This window comes from Palaemon carinicauda, chromosome 44 (genome assembly GCF_036898095.1).
Source record: "Palaemon carinicauda isolate YSFRI2023 chromosome 44, ASM3689809v2, whole genome shotgun sequence".
NCBI lineage: Eukaryota > Metazoa > Arthropoda > Malacostraca > Decapoda > Palaemonidae > Palaemon > Palaemon carinicauda.
The window spans coordinates 24,573,572-24,592,351 of record NC_090768.1 but is presented as its reverse complement, the minus strand read 5'-3'; the positions used below and the strand labels follow the sequence as shown (position 1 = coordinate 24,592,351).

At 38.3% G+C, this 18,780-nt stretch overlaps 1 protein-coding gene across 8 annotated transcripts in view; it reads right to left on the bottom strand.

The window, feature by feature from the left end:
* Positions 1-18,780, bottom strand: part of Ask1 (apoptotic signal-regulating kinase 1) — a 196,408-nt gene that overhangs the window by 146,282 nt on the left and 31,346 nt on the right. For all 8 annotated transcript variants that reach the window (XM_068366648.1, XM_068366646.1, XM_068366641.1 and 5 more), the window contains exons 7-12: positions 17,078-17,189; positions 9,851-10,022; positions 9,163-9,322; positions 7,507-7,666; positions 7,140-7,324; positions 1,255-1,438 (exon numbers count right to left, since the gene is read on the bottom strand). In XM_068366648.1, coding sequence (XP_068222749.1) covers positions 1,255-1,438; positions 7,140-7,324; positions 7,507-7,666; positions 9,163-9,322; positions 9,851-10,022; positions 17,078-17,189 — 973 coding nt within the window. The remainder of the gene's footprint in view (positions 1-1,254; positions 1,439-7,139; positions 7,325-7,506; positions 7,667-9,162; positions 9,323-9,850; positions 10,023-17,077; positions 17,190-18,780) is intronic.

The following is an 18,780-nucleotide window of genomic DNA, read 5'->3' as shown; positions in this document are numbered from 1 at the left end:
AATATAAGATTCAATACTAAGTGGCAACTTAGGACAACACTGCATACTGTACCATACACCTTACTACAGGTGCTTTGTAATATCAATTCACTTCATTGTGCAATATATTTAAAATTTCACTATCCATTCATTCCCTCTTAACACAGCTATTTATTTCTTTAACCTTACCTTGAAGCAATTTTCACTTGCATAAAAATCTAGAAAGGTGTTACGGTGGTCTAATAAAACAATAGATTGGTTGAGAAGTGGTAAAAAGTTTAAAAGTGTTAAAAAGGTTAGTGTACATGAAAGGAGGGATCAGAGTATTTTGAGGAGGTTCAGTCATATGGAAAGGATGGACAGCAAACGGTTGGTAAAAAGAACATATAGTTCAGAAGTGCTAGGCTACATTAGGAAAGTAGGCCAAGAAAAGCTAAACTGTATGCAAGATATGTATAAATCGCACAATGTTAACATCATGTTCAAAGCTCTGAATATGAGCCGTCTTTGTAGGAGTATAAAGCAGCTATATGTTACAAAAGTTTTACCATACTGGAGTTTTATACATCAATCAGCAGCTGAAGTATCAATGTGGAGGTGACCAGTAGATATGTACAAGTTGATAACAAAAATAAACTACTTTTTACATCATACTCAATTTTGAAAAATTGGAATCTTTCCTTTTTTTTGTCTAAAATGGCAGACCTTTCATTGATTAAAAATAAATTTGCTGAAATTATTAATACAATTAAAAGCAAACTATGAAGACTTTTGAGACCAATTTCTTGCCTCATTTCATGTTCCTCTGATTTTGTGCCAGGGCATAATGGGAAACTAATAAGTTATATCGCACATTCCTCTGGTAATACTATCTGGGTTTTTATGAAGCCAGTATTTTGGCTTAAATATTCCAAATTTAGTTACTCAAAATTATGCCTCCGATGCCTTAGATGACCGCGGAGGTAGCAGCAGTAGGGGATTCAGCATTATGAAGCTTCATCTGTGGTGGATAATGTGGGAGGGTGGGCTGTGACACCCTAGCAGTACCAGCTGAACTCGGTTGAGTCCCTTGTTAGGCTGGGAGGAACGTAGAGAGTAGAGGTCCCCTTTTTGTTTTTGTTTCTTTGTTGATGTCGGCTACCCCCCAAAATTGGGGGAAGTGCCTTGGTATATGTATGTATGTACAATAATAATAAAGTTCCAAACTTTGGGATAAATAACAAATTTCTTGCAAACAAAAACAGGAAGTTATCTATATCGTAAAATTCTTCTTACCTGAATAGGTCCAGCAGAGATTTCAGCCTCTAAGTCCATGACGGTACCTTTTTGATTAGCTATCAACTCTTGTACCAAACGATAGAAAATAAGGCGACATTGCTCTGACGGGAAAAACATTTGGAAATCATCGGAATTTTCCTGAACATACAGGAATACTGCCCTCTCATCTCTCTTATACAACCTGAAAATAATCATTTGAGCAATGTGATAAGATATAAAAAGTGCATACTGTATTTGCATATAAAAGACATGAAATTAATACAAGAACCATAATTAAATAAGATACATAACAAGACATATTGTACTGTATATAAAAAAAAACTTGATACAGTAGCCAAACATATGCATACAGTAGCCAAAATTTATCCAACTACATAAAGCATACTCATTAAAAATACAAAAATACATGTACCTCTAAAAAAAGGAAAAATCATATTCATGGAATAACTAACTAATAGGAATAGAGCAATTCAAATATTCAAACTTAGCAATCCAATATGCCATGTCAAAAGTAAATATGAAAAGCTTAACCACATATCACAAATTTTTCAATAATTTGTATTTTCCTAACTATATAAACCGGAGTCTTTTCATAAGAGTACAATACTGTTAAAATCTAAAACAAGGTGCTGGTATTTACTTTGTGGGTGGCGGGGTTGCCAAGCCCCCTGCTAACACACTTGAGTGGCCACTTTGACCTTTGCCTCGGAATTGTGGTGTGGATGAGGCGGGAAGAGTAACTTAAAGGACTCAAGTTTGTATAGTTAAGAAAAATACAAATTACTTTAATATGAACTTATTGCCACACAAATACGAACCCTTGTCCTTTAATAGGAGGCTTATCCTTAGGAGGGAAGAGGTTCCTATGACCAACCCAACATGACTCGTTTAAAATCCCATAATATCAGTAAACATAAAATTGATGATGTGCAAGAGTACCAACTTCAATCCATCTCCTACCAACCTGAGAAAAGATTCTCAGGTGATAGGGTAGTTTTCTTTCAGACCAGATGGTCAACTGAGGAACCTATATCCCCACTGGGAAATAAAATCTGAAATGCAATGCTAACTTGAAAGTGATAGGTTTACATTTCTGTCGATTTTCCCTTGCAAGGAGGATGGGGGAAATACTTCTATCTTCATCAAAATGAATAGTTGTTCAGTAAGTTACCTTACTTGCATCAAAGTCCAATCTAGCTACTTAACAAAATCCTCGCTGCACCTATTAGAAGCGGAATAAAGGAGGAAACAGAGACAGACTAAAATTGCAACCACTATCTCAGACGAGATGTTTCTTGTCCTGTGAAGGAGCTAGGTATGCTACATAAACTGCTGAACAGCTACCACAGTTCCCAGAGAGATAATGTTAAAGATCTTTTGAATACATTCCTGCAGGTTGTGCACTATAAAGGTTGTCAGGTGGTTCCAGACCCTTGCTTTCAAGACTTGCCTAGCTGGAAGGCTTTTTTGAAGGCTACTGTTGCACCAACCCCTCTAATTTCGTGAGCATGTGCATGTGGAAGTCCCTCCAAGTCCCCATTGATTGAGGTTGCACTTTCCTTATTGTTTTCCGAAGCTAGAAGAGGATGCTTTTGAAGATCTTTTTACATGTGCCTGAGCTGATAAGCAGGCTTTATAGCTGAGTTCACTTTAAAAAGTTTCTTAGTACCCTCACAGGGCAAAGAAAATCATCCCAGCCATGATTCACATCCCTTAAACCAGGGGTCATCAATGGCTGGGTTTTAAGATATAGCCACAAAATCATGGACAAAGGTAAAGGAGACCCTTCCCCATTCCTCAGTACGACTAACAAGATGTGAGATACTGTGAAGTTTGCCTGATACAAAGTATAGTCGACAAGGTACTAACTACCCTGAACTTTGGAGCCTCATGGCTTTCAAATGGCCACAAGTCATATGGTACCCAGACCTACCAGACCCACTGCTCTCTATCAAATTACCAAGAGAATTACCCAAATGGCCCATCGTGCTTGAGCAGCCCTATCTGCAGAGGCACAACTCGGTTACATACGTCACTTCACAGATGGAGATTATCCAATACAGTATATCCTTCAACTGAAAGGCTTTTTGCAATGCACCACACAAGATATGACTGGATACCTTTGCAAATTTTATACAGTAGTCTACCAAGAAAAGTGGGCCACTGATTACAGGAAGACTAGGACAGTCTTCAGTAAGACCTGGATGTCCCGGCCCTATGGAAAAGACTCATTCGATGATTTCCTCCATCTTTCAGCACCTCTCTCAATCTCCTCAGGAACAAAGAGAGAGGAACCCTCGAGAGTAGAATTCCTCAAGCATGACACTTCCACTTTCAGCACTTGCCTGTGGAACTTCCCAATGATGGTGTCCCTCCTCTTGAGTATTGCATTCGCCCACAAGTTGACGACGTGGTGCAACAAAAACTCAAGGGTTCGGGTACCTGACTATAGAAGGAATTCCAAGGACTTCCTTGTGGACTCCTTTGAAAGATCATGAAGCGCACAATGTAGTCCAGGAACCACAACCATAGGTCAAGCCATGAAGCAGCTTGCAGGGCGTACTTCGGGCCTCATACCATGTTGAGGAGCCCAAATGCCGAAAGGGAGGCTCTCAAAGTGGAAAGTGTTTGAGTCGGATGACCCTTGGTCAGACTCCAACGAAGGGTCGAGGGACACGGGGAATGTGGTTCCTTCTCGATCTCATAATACTTCCTTTGTAATACAAAAGGAAGTTGTAAAGATCACAAGAAGGAACCTACCCTCAAGGAACTAGAAGTTCCAATCATCTGGGAGACAGTTTTCCTTCTGGCAGCTGTCAGGCCCTTAGACCAGGGCAAAGCTGCACTGGTCTTAGGGGGCCTCTGAGTTCCCAAGATCTCATCAAGAACCATCGCTTTCCCTTCTTGGGTGGTGGTACCAGGATTAGACACCTTATTGATGGCCCTCATGCAAAAGAAGACCTGCCAAAAGGTGTGCTCCGACTCTTTTCTATCTTGTTCCGAGTGAAAGTTCAGACTGGCTGCCCTCGGGAGATATTCGTCATCAGTGTCGATGGTATCATCTACCTCCAGACTAGCATCCAAAGCTTGGGGTAAGGCTCGGTCGCCGACTGGGTTGCAAGAGGGACCTGCCACAGGGGACCTTCTGTCTACCTCTGCCAAACGGGCTTCCCTTGCCTTGGCATTCTTGGGTCTCGTCTTTGTCTTTGGACTCCCTTCGCACAGGAAAGTGTTCCTACAAGATGTAGTCTGGAGGAACTTGCGAAGGTTTCGAAACACTAGTTGTAGAAGCCTTAGCCACGGGAGCTGAAGGCGCTTCCTCTGCAGGTGGTAAGAATACTGGATGTTGGTTCAGAGGAACCACCTCCATTTGCTGAGAGTTGAAGGGATGGACAGTGATCTTCCTGAGTGAGCCGATAACCCTGCTCATCCGAGGGTGGATGAGATCGGCGTGAGGTGGAGCGACGCCTCTCATCTTCCTCTTTTCATTTCGCCAAGACATCCTTACCCTTAACTGGAGTAAAGGGAAGACTCTCGAGAAAACAATCCACAGCTGGAGGCATCTAAGCACTAAATCGAGATGGGGAGGATCGTCGTGCCTTGTCTAACGAAGATCTCCTTCTAGAATCTAGAATCTGAACTCTTATGTGACGAACCCGAATCGAAATCTAAGGGAGTAGCCCAGACTAGACAGTAGGGGGCTGTAGCAGGAGGTGCCACACCCAAGAACTTCTGCAGGGTTGACAAAAAGGTACTAACCCATTAAGGGAATTTATTGCCCTTTGAGAAGTCCTGGGTTTCCTAAGAGACTCCAGGGGGGGAGAACGTCGTCTAAAAGGAATCCTAGTAGCCTGAGACGACAAAAGAGATAGCATCTGGGGCAACAGGAGATGCTCTTTCAACAAACGAAGAGGGCGATCAGGGCTAATAGGCACATTAGCATACTCATTAGGAGGCTCCTTGAACCATTCTGGGAAGGGTATCGGCCTGCCAATAGAGGTGGAAGAAGGCGGAGGCGGAGGTGTTGGAACCGCACTTGCTCGGGATACTGGTACTTCTACTCACGAATCGCTTGTGGAAATCGCAGATACACGTGCAAAATCACGAGTTTAGTGCGACAATGGGCATGATTTGCGAACTTATGTGCTCTTTTCACGAGCACCAGGACCCGAACTGGAAGGTGGAAGCCGTGAGGATTCCCGATGCTCCAGAGGACTGCCTATGCCAGATGTAGTAGGCAGTGAGGGCCTCTGAATAGGGGCAACCTGAAGCGTTGGGGAGTGCGTCATAGCGGAACACGGAGTGCATCGCATAGCCGAAAGCTTTGCTAAAGCGCCCCAAGAAGCAAAGGGCCCTGGGGGAAGCTTAGCTGGACGCTTGTCTATAGGGTGTTCCATAGCAAGATCAGGGTCAGTACGAGGTCGTTGAGGTGAGGGAAGAGCTGAGGAGCGACGAGCGGATGGACTGCGTGTGCACTTACCTCTTCCTTTTGAAGAAGAACATCTAGACCTTGATCGTGAACATTCTGTTCATGATCGTGAGTGTCTAACCCGCAATCGTGAACGGCGTGAACGTCTCGAGTCTCTAGCTCGCGAACGTAAGCATTGGTCTCGCGATCGTTGTCCTCGTAAGAGTGAATGTCGCCCTTGTAAACGCGAGCTTCGCCCTCATGAACGTGAGCATCGTCCTCGTGATCTAAATCAGCGCGATCTAGATTGCAGGCGTCCAGACCTAGATCTAGACTGTCTTGCTCGTGATCATGATGACAGCAATCATGAGACTTTACCTCGTGAAGAGGAACGCCTGAGCGTGAAGCTCTAAACTAAGAACACCTTCTAAAAGAAGTGTGTTGAGATCGCGATGACCTGTGATCTCTATGATGATCTACCGATTGTTGTGAACGATGATCGGAGGACAAGTGTCCCGAAGGACAAGAAGATGAAGAGTCTTGTCCTTGTGCACTGCAAGTAGGAGCGCTGGTCTCGTGAAGATCATCACCAACAGCCGGAGAATTTCTGTGAAGATAAGGAGACAACGAGGTCCCAGGATGGCAGGCGGAACCGTCGTCAGCAGGAGGCCGTTGGAGGGGCGAACGCTCTCTTTGTGTCAAGAAGAGTACAAGCAAACTTGAAAAGAGAAAGCAATAAACTACAAAGTCCAATGGCAGCCTATGGAGGAGAGAGGAGACGTCCGCTCTCCACAAGCCAAAAGAAAAGTGACATAGCTCACAGCTGTGAGAGTATATATAGGCAGCTAGGTACTGCCCCACCATCCCCTGCTTACCCACTCAAGTGGTTAGGCAGGGTTGCCACCTCGCACTTTTAGTCTAATGTCTACCTTCCAGCTTAGCCGAAAGATAATCCACAATAAATAATGAAAGGTTTGTTAGTAAGTGAACAACTCAAAATATTAATCAGCACCTAAAACTTTCTCACGAAAATAACTACATATTCATCAGATTAGTAACCAATGTTCTATCCATTTATTAGTCCTAGTTAGAAATATAGCACATTGTCTCTACTTACAGAGAAATTTCCCATTTATCATGAAACAGCAGTCTGTCAATTTTTCTTTATTCATACAAAATTCCCTAGGTGAGAACTGTATATTCTACAGTCTTCCAATAATGCTGAGATTTGGTTCAATCCAACTAAACACTTTAAAACAAAAATGAGCAAGACAAAGGTCACATTTTCAAAGATAATAAAACAAGTGGTACTATGGAAAGTCTTTAAAGATTATCAAGAACGGGAGATTGTTCTGCTCTACTAAGTCAGAACCCGAACAAGACTCGTTCGCTAATAACATGACAAACCCATCTACGGACACTTTTTAATCAATATATACAATGAACTATATAAATTGTAGATAAGTATACTTACGTGATAGTTTTGATACTTGACGCATTAAACAGCCATTCGTGAACTTGTCGGCACGTTCCCTTCAATTGATCAGCACAAAGATTCCTGAGCTGAATATTCTTTTCTTCTGCACCTAAGTTAACTGTCACATAACTTGGTAAATAGTAACTAGGTTGATACATTCTAGACGGCTCTAATATCAAAATCTGGAAAGTTACCAATATGATTTTAAACTCAAAATTATATTAGGAATTTTTAAAATCTGTCTCTATGTATGAACAAAAACTTGGTATTATGGTGGTACATATTTTTAATCCAACAAAAATTACATTTTTTCTTTATCATAAATATTCAACCCAACCACAGGGAAAAAGAAAATGAAACTTACAGGGAATCTTATAGAATCTTGTATTTCAGTGTTGGTGGCTTCAACAAAATAATCAATCCAAAAATTGAATATTACTTCTTCGGGCGAGGGTTCAGTATCTTCCGGTCTCTTCCGGAATCGATTTATTAACATAATATTACCTATTGTAGATTTCAGGTACCTGCAAAAGAAACATGTGATTCATCTAAAACAAAAATAAAATTCTATATAAATTCGTTACTTCCCACATAAGTAATTTGTACACTTGCATAAATTCCTGACACTTGTAATCTCAGCAGAGAAAAAAATCTGTTTGTCACAGTAGTTTGGCATATGTTTATATGGTTACTGTAGAACCAAAGTGACTAACTGTTAAACTCCACAGGCTTTCTGAACAGTGGTAGCAAATCAGTAAGGTTTAGGGATAAAGCTATTTGATTAGAAGTTATAGGATTTTATTGAAAACATATCAAATTCACTTTATTACAGATGCATTACTATCAGTAAAACCTGAAAAGTAACTAATTGATTGGCCTGGATTTATGAATTTAGGATATGTAGCCCAGCAATGGACCTGTGAGGCCAATTAGAAGCCGAGGAAGTTCTGAATGTAAAGGAAGGTCATAAAAAATCTAATGAAACATGCATAATGAACTAATTAAACAACGGTGTCAAAGATTACCGTATGTTCCTGTCCAACAAATTAAGATGAGAATTAGCTGCTGACGACCCGACAGGAGAACAATACTCGAAACAATGTAGAATGAGAGAGTTTAAACACTTCTTCAGAATACGATGATCACCGAAAATTTTGCAAGACTTTCTCAAAAAGCCAATTTTTTTTTGCGATTGGAAAAGAGAAAGATCTAATGAGTTTCTCAAAAGTAACTTTGCTGTTGAGAATCACACCTAAAACTTTGAGTCATAGAGAGTTAAAGAAACATTATTAATGCTGAGATCCGGATGTTGAGGAGCCCCCATCCTCACCCTACTTACAATCATACTTTGAGTTTTGTTAGAATGCAACTTCATGCCTCATAATTTAAACCATGCCCTAATTTTAGCTAGATCTTTAGTAATGTATTAATCAACCCCAGATTTACATTCAAGAGATGGAATTCACTTTAGTATATAATAGATTTCTAATCCAGACAATTGTTGTTACCTCATAAGACACTGACTGCCTTGCCTGAGATTGTTTAGAGAGAAAACTTGCAAACACAAACTTAAACTTCAATATATAGTTATTGATATATTGCTCCTTGTCCTAAAGAGACCAAATCCCTCAGAAAAAAATAATTGATACACCTTATCACTGGAGACCTGAGGTAACCACCTGTTTGTGAACTATCTACCATGATAAGAACATCCTCATTTTTCTTCTTCTACTAAGGACTGGGATAAATGTTATTTCCTAACACAAAACATACCTCATATAGTTAATAAGCATATCACAAAATAATTTTTTTTGATAAAATAGGACTTCAAACAAGTGTACATCACATTCATAAATTATAAAGAAAATTAACTTTTGCTATTGTCAAGAATTAAAACTAGCATCCTGCAGATAATCAGTTGGATAGTCACTTCCAACTGTTATATATTTCATTATTTCCATCAGGAACGAAGTTTAGTATGGTTACTTAATTCTGAAGCAATACCATTCTGCATACATACCAATTAGGAGGCTTCAATTTGAACATACACTCTGCAGCCTGAACAGCTTTACCATAGTCTTCTGCCAAAACACTTATTTCGAAAAATGTTGCAACATCCCAGTAATCTTGCAATGATGACAAGGAACCTTTCTTGCCAATGAGATTATTTAACACCATACCTACGGGAGAGTATAGAAGTCAAAATTTTGCAATTAGAAAACAAATTTTCGGGGTATCATTTCAATCTAAAAACCTTCAAATTTCAAACATGACATATGCATGATTTAGGTGCAGAATAATCAAAACCAGAAACAAGCTCATCATTCACTTTTCATAGAGGGCTGAACCTTGAAATTGTTACAACTTCTGGTTAAACATATAATCAGCTTTTAAATGCACTTCCTCTGATTTGCATGACCTTGGAAGAGAATTCTTTTAACTCTCATTATCTAAATTTACTGTATATTTACTACAGGCCTTATCAACCAATGCATGCTCTAAGCCAGCTCTTTCAAATCATGAAATATAAAAAAAAGACAGTGAAACTACAAAACAAAAACTATATTATATACAAGGCAATGCAAATTACAAAATTCCTGATTCTTTTCAGCTGATAGACAGTTATATAAAAAAAATAAAAAGCAAAGACACTTGGAATAGATATTAATAAAAAAACTATACACTAATTCAAATTACAGAATAATTACCAATATGTTGAAGCTCTGAAGATTTGGAAAAGTCGTTCCCTGCAATTACAAGTAGAGTTGCCAGATTGATTCCTGCATACTCATTAGGCTGAACATCAAAGCCTTTTCTGTACCAAAAAATGGCGTTGTGTAAACTTTCTTGGTCTCTGTGTTGAGATTCCACAAATTTATCCTGGAAATTAACAAGAAACAAAATGTGATTGACTGAACACTAAAATCTAGAAAATCCAGTTAATATCCTATCATAAGATTAAGTTTTTATTTAATGTCACAAACATACCAGTATATAAACATTGGTACAGCATGATCACAATTACAAGACGTATAAGATAAAAAGTAACAATTTTGTTCACACACGAATACTGTACAAGCCATTGTCTTTTAATAAGAGTACAAATTCAGCAAAGCTGGAACTGCATTGAAGTGTGCTAAGCCCCGCCTACCAGCCAGTCATCAAGAACAGAAATTTTGGACTTCGAACAATACAGTAGTACTGTATTTCGAACGTACTTTTGCTGCCCCTCATATTTTAGCCTACTCTATATTTTTACTCATTTCTGTACCCAACCCCAATAAGGACAAGATACTTTTCTGAGAACATGTTTAGGAGCATGAAAGTTTACTAGTCCAACATCACTACGGTTAAAACACAAGCAACCTACCAGCAACATGAAATTCTCTACAATTTACCATCAGCTGATCTTGTTATCGCTAATTAACTAGGCTATGAATGCAACTAGGACTCCAGCATTTACAGCAAATATCAACTGAATTAATATCTTATAACACATTTATTGATTTTCCTCACACTTCACAGACCAACAATTTAAAGTTGTTTGTCAGCTAATTGACATACAGGTAATCTTCAACTTGCAACTTATGCTACTTACGACTGTTCGACTTACGACCACTTTTTTCACTGTGATGACGTCACAAGTATGTCGGAAATAGTACACTACTCTAATAAGACCTACATTTCCTTGGAAATTATCTATTTTCTTGTATAAAAATTATCTGATTTATCTTGGTAAGATAGTATTTTCTTTTATTGATAATATACAGTATCCATTTTCAGTAAAAAGTACATAAAGAAAAGTTTTATTATTTGTCGAGTTCATATCCTATGTCTGGTGACGTCATATTACCAGCAGAAAGCAACACGACAATTATTGACTTCCTTCCAATATATTAATGATTAGTATTAGTATTCCCATTATCCAAATATCAAGTATCAATACAAAGTACAATATTTTGGTTATTATGAGTACTACTTAAGAGTAAATTTGACTCTACGCTACTTTTATTTCATATCTGATAATAGATCGATATTTATGTAAAGAATGTACACTGATAGGAGAAATATTTTCTTAGAGATGATAGTATTCTTAATCATTTCTTGCAAGGAAATAGAAAAAGTTTTACAAATTTCGCTAAATAATCTTTGTCGAGTTCACGTCACATGTCCTGTGACGTCGTATTTCTGACGGAAGGAGCGCTGGCAAACCGAATGATTTCCTTTCGCTGTGTTACCGAGTAATCTTATTATTCCCATCATCAAAACATCCAGTAACAATAATGAGAATAGTACTACTTAGCGTACATTTAAGAAAAGAAGTCAGATGGCGTCATATCTCTGGCAAAAGGCAAATGGGAAATCAAGTGATTTTCTTTCGATTTATAACTGAGTAATATTAGTTTTCCCATAACCGAAACATCGAGTAATGATACAAAGAATTTGTAATAATGTCTAAAGAAATATGAAGATTTAATATTGAGAGAGAGAGAGAGAGAGAGAGAGAGAGAGAGAGAGAGAGAGAGAGAGAGAGAGGAGAGAGAGAGAGAGAGAGAGAGAGAGAGAGAGAGAGAGAGAGAGAGAGAGAGAGAGAGAGAGAGAGAGAGAGAGAGATTCATGATAGCTAATATTAAAGTCTATATATGAACTGTAGGAAAATTGTGATACCCTATAACATATTGGTACTGATGTAATTTCGATTATGAAGCAATTTAAATGAGTTAACAAAATTATATAAACAACTCCATATTTTTTGTACTGTATGTAAGCATTATCAACTGATGCCTACCGAAAGTAAATCGAAAGTAATTGTTGATTATTGAAATGCTCATGAAATTGAAAAATATATAAACATGCTTTAATAAACCACAATTAAAAACATTAATGTCTCATGAAATATGGAGGCATAATAATGAACTAAAAATTAAATACTTTACGAAGCTTTAAAATGAACTACCCGTACACGCGCACACACGCACAGAGGAAGAGCGAGAACGTATTTGCGCGATAGCTAATAATAATGGCTGTGAACAAACTGTATGAAAACTGTGATATCCTATATCATATTGGTGCTGATGTAATATTCATCATGAAAATATAGTCAGACCTCGTTAATCGCAGGTTCTTCCTTCGTGGTTTCGGTTTTTCGCGGTCAAGGAAAAAAAATTCTTTGTAATAATTGTTTACCCAACATTGAGAATTTGATTTTTAATAGTTAGCAATAGCATTGGGATGGCCTAAAACAATGCAATACCTATTAAATAAAAAATCTCCTAAAAATCGCGATAAAATTCAAGCTGGGCGATGATTTCAAATAGCCCGCGCTCTTTTACACAAGGAGCGCTGCCTGCCACTACCTATCTCTCCACCCAGCTGTACAGTGTATATCCATTTACTGTGGTAAAAAATTAGAGCTATATTTGAAATGAATCCAATTTTGATTAAACTGGTCTTTCACTTAACTGTATCCAATAATACTGCATGTAATATTCCCATTTTAGTATCGTATTTATAACTAAAAACAAAGCAAATTATAATCGCCTGCATTGTTTACATTCAAATCAGCTGATCAACCCTGCATAGTCCGTTGTCAACCTATATTCACTTTCGCGACATTATCCCACTGATATGACCATTCACTTTCACAGAATTACTTCACTCATATAACCTATCATGCATATTAGTATGATATCTCTTTCACATTATTAATGTCCATCACTTATTATTATTATATCCTTAATCCTTTTCCCAATTCCTTCCCAAATCCCTTTCGTACATTTACATAGCTCTCCCCCACACACATCTACAACATATCTTTCCAACTGTTTTGATTCTCTCTATTTTTCGTGATTTCAGTCATCTTCTTTCTAGCATTCCTCCGTCATCTTCATCTTATTAATCATTCTAAACCCCTTTTTTATCCCTAATTCCACGTATTCCCATTCCTATTTTTCATTCCTTCTTCTCATATTTCCAAAATTCTTTGATTTAACTAATTTATTTGAATTAGCATAGATCTGGCTCAGGGGATGTGCAAGAAGGATGTCTGCAGATTGGCTACCGCCTCCCCATCTGGTGTCTATCGCTCCCTTTGTTGTATTGTTTCATCCTGCTCTCTCCCTGTTCTCCCTGGTGTTTCACTCAATTGCATCTAATAATAATGCATGTAATATTCACATTTTAGTATCGTATCTACTATTGAAAACACAGCGAATTATAATCTTATGCATTATTTACATTTAAATCACCTGATCAACCCTGCATAGTGTGTCGTCAACCTCAATTTTCGGATCAAATAACTCCCTTATTATTAAGGCATGCTACCGAAGGATACTTCATATTTACTAAAAGAAACAATTATTGCTTCTACCATTTTCCAATTAGCATACTAATTTCAATAGTTTCTTCTGAAATGCTGCTCTCAAATTTTATCTACTTGTACTATGAGTTGAATCACAATGTTAACAAGAGTTTCATTCATGTTACCGATGCACGATATTTAATAGTTTTTAGCTCTGTGGTGCTTGATTATAAAGTTTAGGAAATTATTTATTATGGCTCCGTCAGTGAGTATTCAATAGAAATTTTGAAAAAAACAAAGTTTTATTTATTAGAGAGCGAGAGAGAGAGACACACACACACGCAAACACACCGGACGTACGTAGATGTACGGCTATACAATGTTTTATCATAATAAATAGTCTTTTCTTATGTATTGTAAATTAAACCATTCAATATTCCAAATCAAACCTATTTACTGTTATACAGTACTATACAGTATACTTTACCCAGCAGTACATTACGGCACTAATTTACAAACAAATATTTCGGTAGTGTACACTACGATATCCGAAATGGATCAAATCAATTCCGATGCAATCCATTTCTGATGCCCTAGTTTACAACGTAATTTACAGTAGGCCATTTTATTGTTTGCTTTATTTCTGTTTAAGAAACAAAACATAAGAAGTTGCATCATTCTTCAAGAAAATGCATAGCAGCTTAGGCTACAAGTCGTCTGAACAAAAACGCCGAACACTAACAGTAAGTACAGTTGAGCTGTACTGTAGTAATATTACTGTACATATATATTTCAGTAATATACATTACAGTATCAGTGAGAGTTAGTTTGCAGTACAATATTACTAAATAGGAACAACTTTTGTTATACAGAACAGTAAGGGGATGATGGCGACTCGGTAAAACTTTACCTTAGCACAATACTGTACTGTAACCTTACTGCGTCCAGTACGTAGTGTACGTGTGTGCAAATGTACTGTACACTGTACATATTATAAACTGTTGTAGGAACAAAATTAAAACAACATTAGGCAGTATTCACTGTGTTAATCATCAGCTTGGGCTCCCCCTAGTGGCATGGGGCAGTGACTTTTTAGGTTAGGAGTTATCCCACCCAAGTGCAGCATTTATTTGCAAATATTCCATTTTCACTCCTATGTCTGTAACATAACTATCAAGAAGAAGGAAGCCTGACTGTATTTTGAATAAATTAAGAAATTACATAAAAAATACGCCATTGACATGTGCACAGTCTTTCTATACGGTAGCGGGACCTTCACATCAGCTGATCATACCCAAAAGTAAACAAAATATCAAGTAATTCTTGATTGCTAAAATGCTTCCAAAATTGAAAAATAGAATAAAAAGATGCTTAAGTAGATTATATGATATCCTATGAAATAAGAAAATGAAATAATGATATACAGTAAGAAAATATTGATAATAAATGACTTAGATGATTGCCGAATCATGACGCATCAAAATAAATTTACGGAAACTTCACTTTTGATGTTCAACATATGCACAAATCGACTTATGAAGCATTTCTCCGTTCCTATCTCGGTCATGAGTCAACGTCTACCTGTACTAAAAATGACCAATTCGTAGATAATTTGTATTTTTCATAACGATACAAATCTTTAGCTGCTTATTAGGGGGTTATTACTTTTAGCGAACCTGAAATGACGAGCCAATACAATTTTAGCGAGGATTAACAACCCGTTCCGCTAGTTAGCGGGGGTAGGGGGTAGCATGCTAACGCTACCGCTCACACACCAGTGATTTAGCTAACTTTGCTTGGAGGTAAGACTTCAAGGAGGATAGGACTGGCGGGTAAGTTTGTATAAATATAGCTAAAGGTTTGTATCATTAGGAAAAATACAAATTATCTACAAATTTGTCATTTGTTCCGTAACTGAAATACAAACCTACGCTATTTATTAGGGGTGACCCACCCATTAGGAGGGTGGACGTCCCTGCCAAACTGGCTTTTGGCTTTACCCGAGGACTCCTTATTTTGAATAGGTTTGTACCAAAATTAAGGAGTCCCTGCACCTCGCTAAACCTTGCTACGCAAGGTCCACAGCCTACACAAGCTTTGTGTTGAGATGTTTTAGAAGTGTGACTGTCCATGTAAAAGTTATTCTGAGTCTTTGTAGAAAACACTGTTGTAATCAGGACTTGCCCAAAACCACCTTGCCCGAGTATAGGGATGCAACAGTATTAACTTAATACTGGGAACAAAAGGAAGCAAGGTTTACCTGCATTGGTCCGAGGTCAGCTTGTGCAGAGAACCCAGGATGCTGCTTTCCCCAAGAGAGGGGAGGATGAAGAAAAGAATAAAAGCCAGTCAAACCTTTCTATTCACGCAGACTAAAACTGGGTAACAGTGCCCTCAACCTTCTGCTGCTTGTCCAATAAGGAACTTGTATTATACCAGCTGTTGTGCAGCCACCACAGGGCCGATAGAGAACGTATCGAGCCTCCTGTGGGTCACGTCTTGCAGGTAGTGGTCTGTGAACGTATTCTGACTTTTCCACACCCCAGCCTGTAAAACCTACGTCACAGAGAAGTTTCTCTTGAATGCCAGGGGAGGGCAAGTAAGAGCATTTGCGTTTCTGTCCTACGTCAGTTACCAAAGGACAGACTAGTTCAGCGGGCAGGCAGTTGTGCCTGGTAACGCGTTGAGACATGTTGCTCATCAACACTCAAGTGTCGCCCCAAAAGGGTAGCGTGTAGATGGAGCTCATAAGGGAGACTCCACCAGATGGTTCTCTAGGGAGAACCCTGCAGAGGATGTGGTGGGTTCTGAGGCCAAGAGACCAAGAAGGAAAGACTCTTTTTGACTCTGGATGGAGACAAGCCAATGGCATCTTTGGGAGGATCTAGGGGAAACAGGAGAGTATTCCTACAACAAAAATTGCCCTAAAATTAAAGAGCCGTCACTCTCACCTAAGTGACCTTCAGAGGATGCTAAATAGGGAAGAGATGGCAGACAGCTTATCGGGTGATGGGGAGAGAAGTCAGGACTTCGACTTCGAGGAAGACACCGAAGGCGAGGACTCCCTTTTGAACTGCCTCTTCCTCCTCCTGCCGTACATTTACCACTGGGAGGATAGCCACTCCTGACACTCATCAAAGGGAGAAGTCTGGCTGCAGGAGTGTCATCTGCAAGCCAGGCACAAAAGGTAAGGATTAGTCTCCCTTCTGAGTATAAAAGTGCCACACTTACAGCCCGACATCTCTAAGCAAACCCGCATATCTGGCATCCTCACCGTAGTAAACACTCCCAAACACACTGAAAAAGGAGAGTAAATTAGTGCAAGCCAGTACTCAAGAGGTAAGAAAGTCTGTTCACACCAACAGCTGAAATCAAAATAGTTTGTCACTGAGCAAGAAGGAAGACGGAGCTTCCCCAGTGACGACAGGTAACTACCGGTCGGATTGTTTAAGTTTCTTTATAAATTTTAATGGCCGTGTACTCCAGCTTCGCTGATAGTCTATCCTATGTAAAAAAAAAAAAAAAACGAGGGTTTGTATATGTACCAGAATAAGTTAACTTTAAAGAATTGTGATATTAAAACTGCATATGTGACAAGCAAGATACGATTATTTCAAAACAAGCATCTACATACCTTATAAATACGACCACAAAGACACACCATATCAGGAACTTGGTTTTCCTTCTTTTCCAAAGCTTTGGTTATAACCGACAAAGCCTTCTCTCGGTCACCTTCCATGTTTCGTCTGAGAACACAAAATAGAAGAAAACATTAAATTTCATACGATAAAAAATGGAATTTTCATAATAAAATTAATCTGTTCTACAATCACATGAGGGTCATAGAGGTTTCCCACTCCAAACCAGGAAAATGTCAACAGTATAAAATTCAAAATTTTCCAATTCCCTACTACGTACTGTATACTACTGTCCTTAATGGTTGCACATGGCAATGATCAGGGAGCAAGTACACCATTTTCAGTCTACTCATAGAAAGCCTCCTGTTTGAGTACCTATCGTGGTCATTTCACAAACCCAGATTTGGAGTTTTCATTAAATGTTGTGGTTAGCTTTAGCTTAATTGGAAATGTCTTCTTCTGGCTTTAAAATTCATTTGTGATAATTGTTCAAATGGGTTATTGCTCAAGGCTGGTTCCTCATTTCTTCTGTACCATGTGTTACGAGCAACGTGCTTTAGATCGTATATGTTCTAAATATAAAAGGTCAACAGATTCTCTTATGGAAGAATATGGAAGAGTATCCCCCCCCAAAAAAAACAGTCTAGTGGATTTAGGTTGTGATCAGGATGTTACTCCTCAGACTATTACTGGACTCCTGAAGTTTGTAGTGATGTGCTTGATTCTAAATTTTCTTTACAGGTAGTTGTCGACTTACGACAGAGATAAGGACCGAGAGACGCGTCATAAGTCAATTTCGTCATATGTCGAACTGAAAAAGTGAAGTTTCCGAAGATTTATTATGATGCTTTACGATTCGGCAATCATTTCGATCATGTTTTATCAATATTTTCTTACTGTCTATCATTATTCCATTTTCTGGTTTCATAGGATATCATATGCTCTATTAATGCTTTTTTGTATTCTATTTTTCAATTTTGGAAGCATTTTACTAATCAAGAATTACTTAAAATTTTGTTTACCTTTGGTTATGATCAGCTGATCTGAAAGTGCCAGTACCTACTGTATCAAAATACGGCGAACATAAAAAGGGCATATTTTTTCTATAATTTCTTGACTTATTCAAAATATCTTCATGACGAATATTACATCAGCACCAATATGTTACAGGAAATTAGTTTCCATACATTTTTGTTTTAGCCATTATTATCAGGTATCATGCAAATTCCTAGTAGTTCTTTCTCCATACGTGAGTGTGAGCTCTCTCTTGCAATTGTATACGGGTAGTTCTTATTAAGCCTTCATATTTCATTAGACATTATTGTGTTTAATTATGGCCTATTAAAGCACGTTTATATCTTACTTTTCAATTTCTTGAGAATTTCAATAATCAACAATTACTTTTGATTTACTTTCGGTTTGTATCATTATTCGATGTTTCGATTATGGGAATAGTAACACATCGGAAGGAAATCACTGATTTGCCACTCGCCATCTGCCAGAAATATGAAGTCATCAGACTTTTTCTTAAATTTACGATAAGTTGTACTATTCTCATAACTAATGATATAGACCACTAAAACGCCTGATATCATTACTCGGTGTTCAGATGATGGGAATACTGTAATAAGATTACTCGGTAACACGCCAAAGGGGAATCATTCGGTTTGTAAGCGCGCTTCCGCCAGAATTATAACGT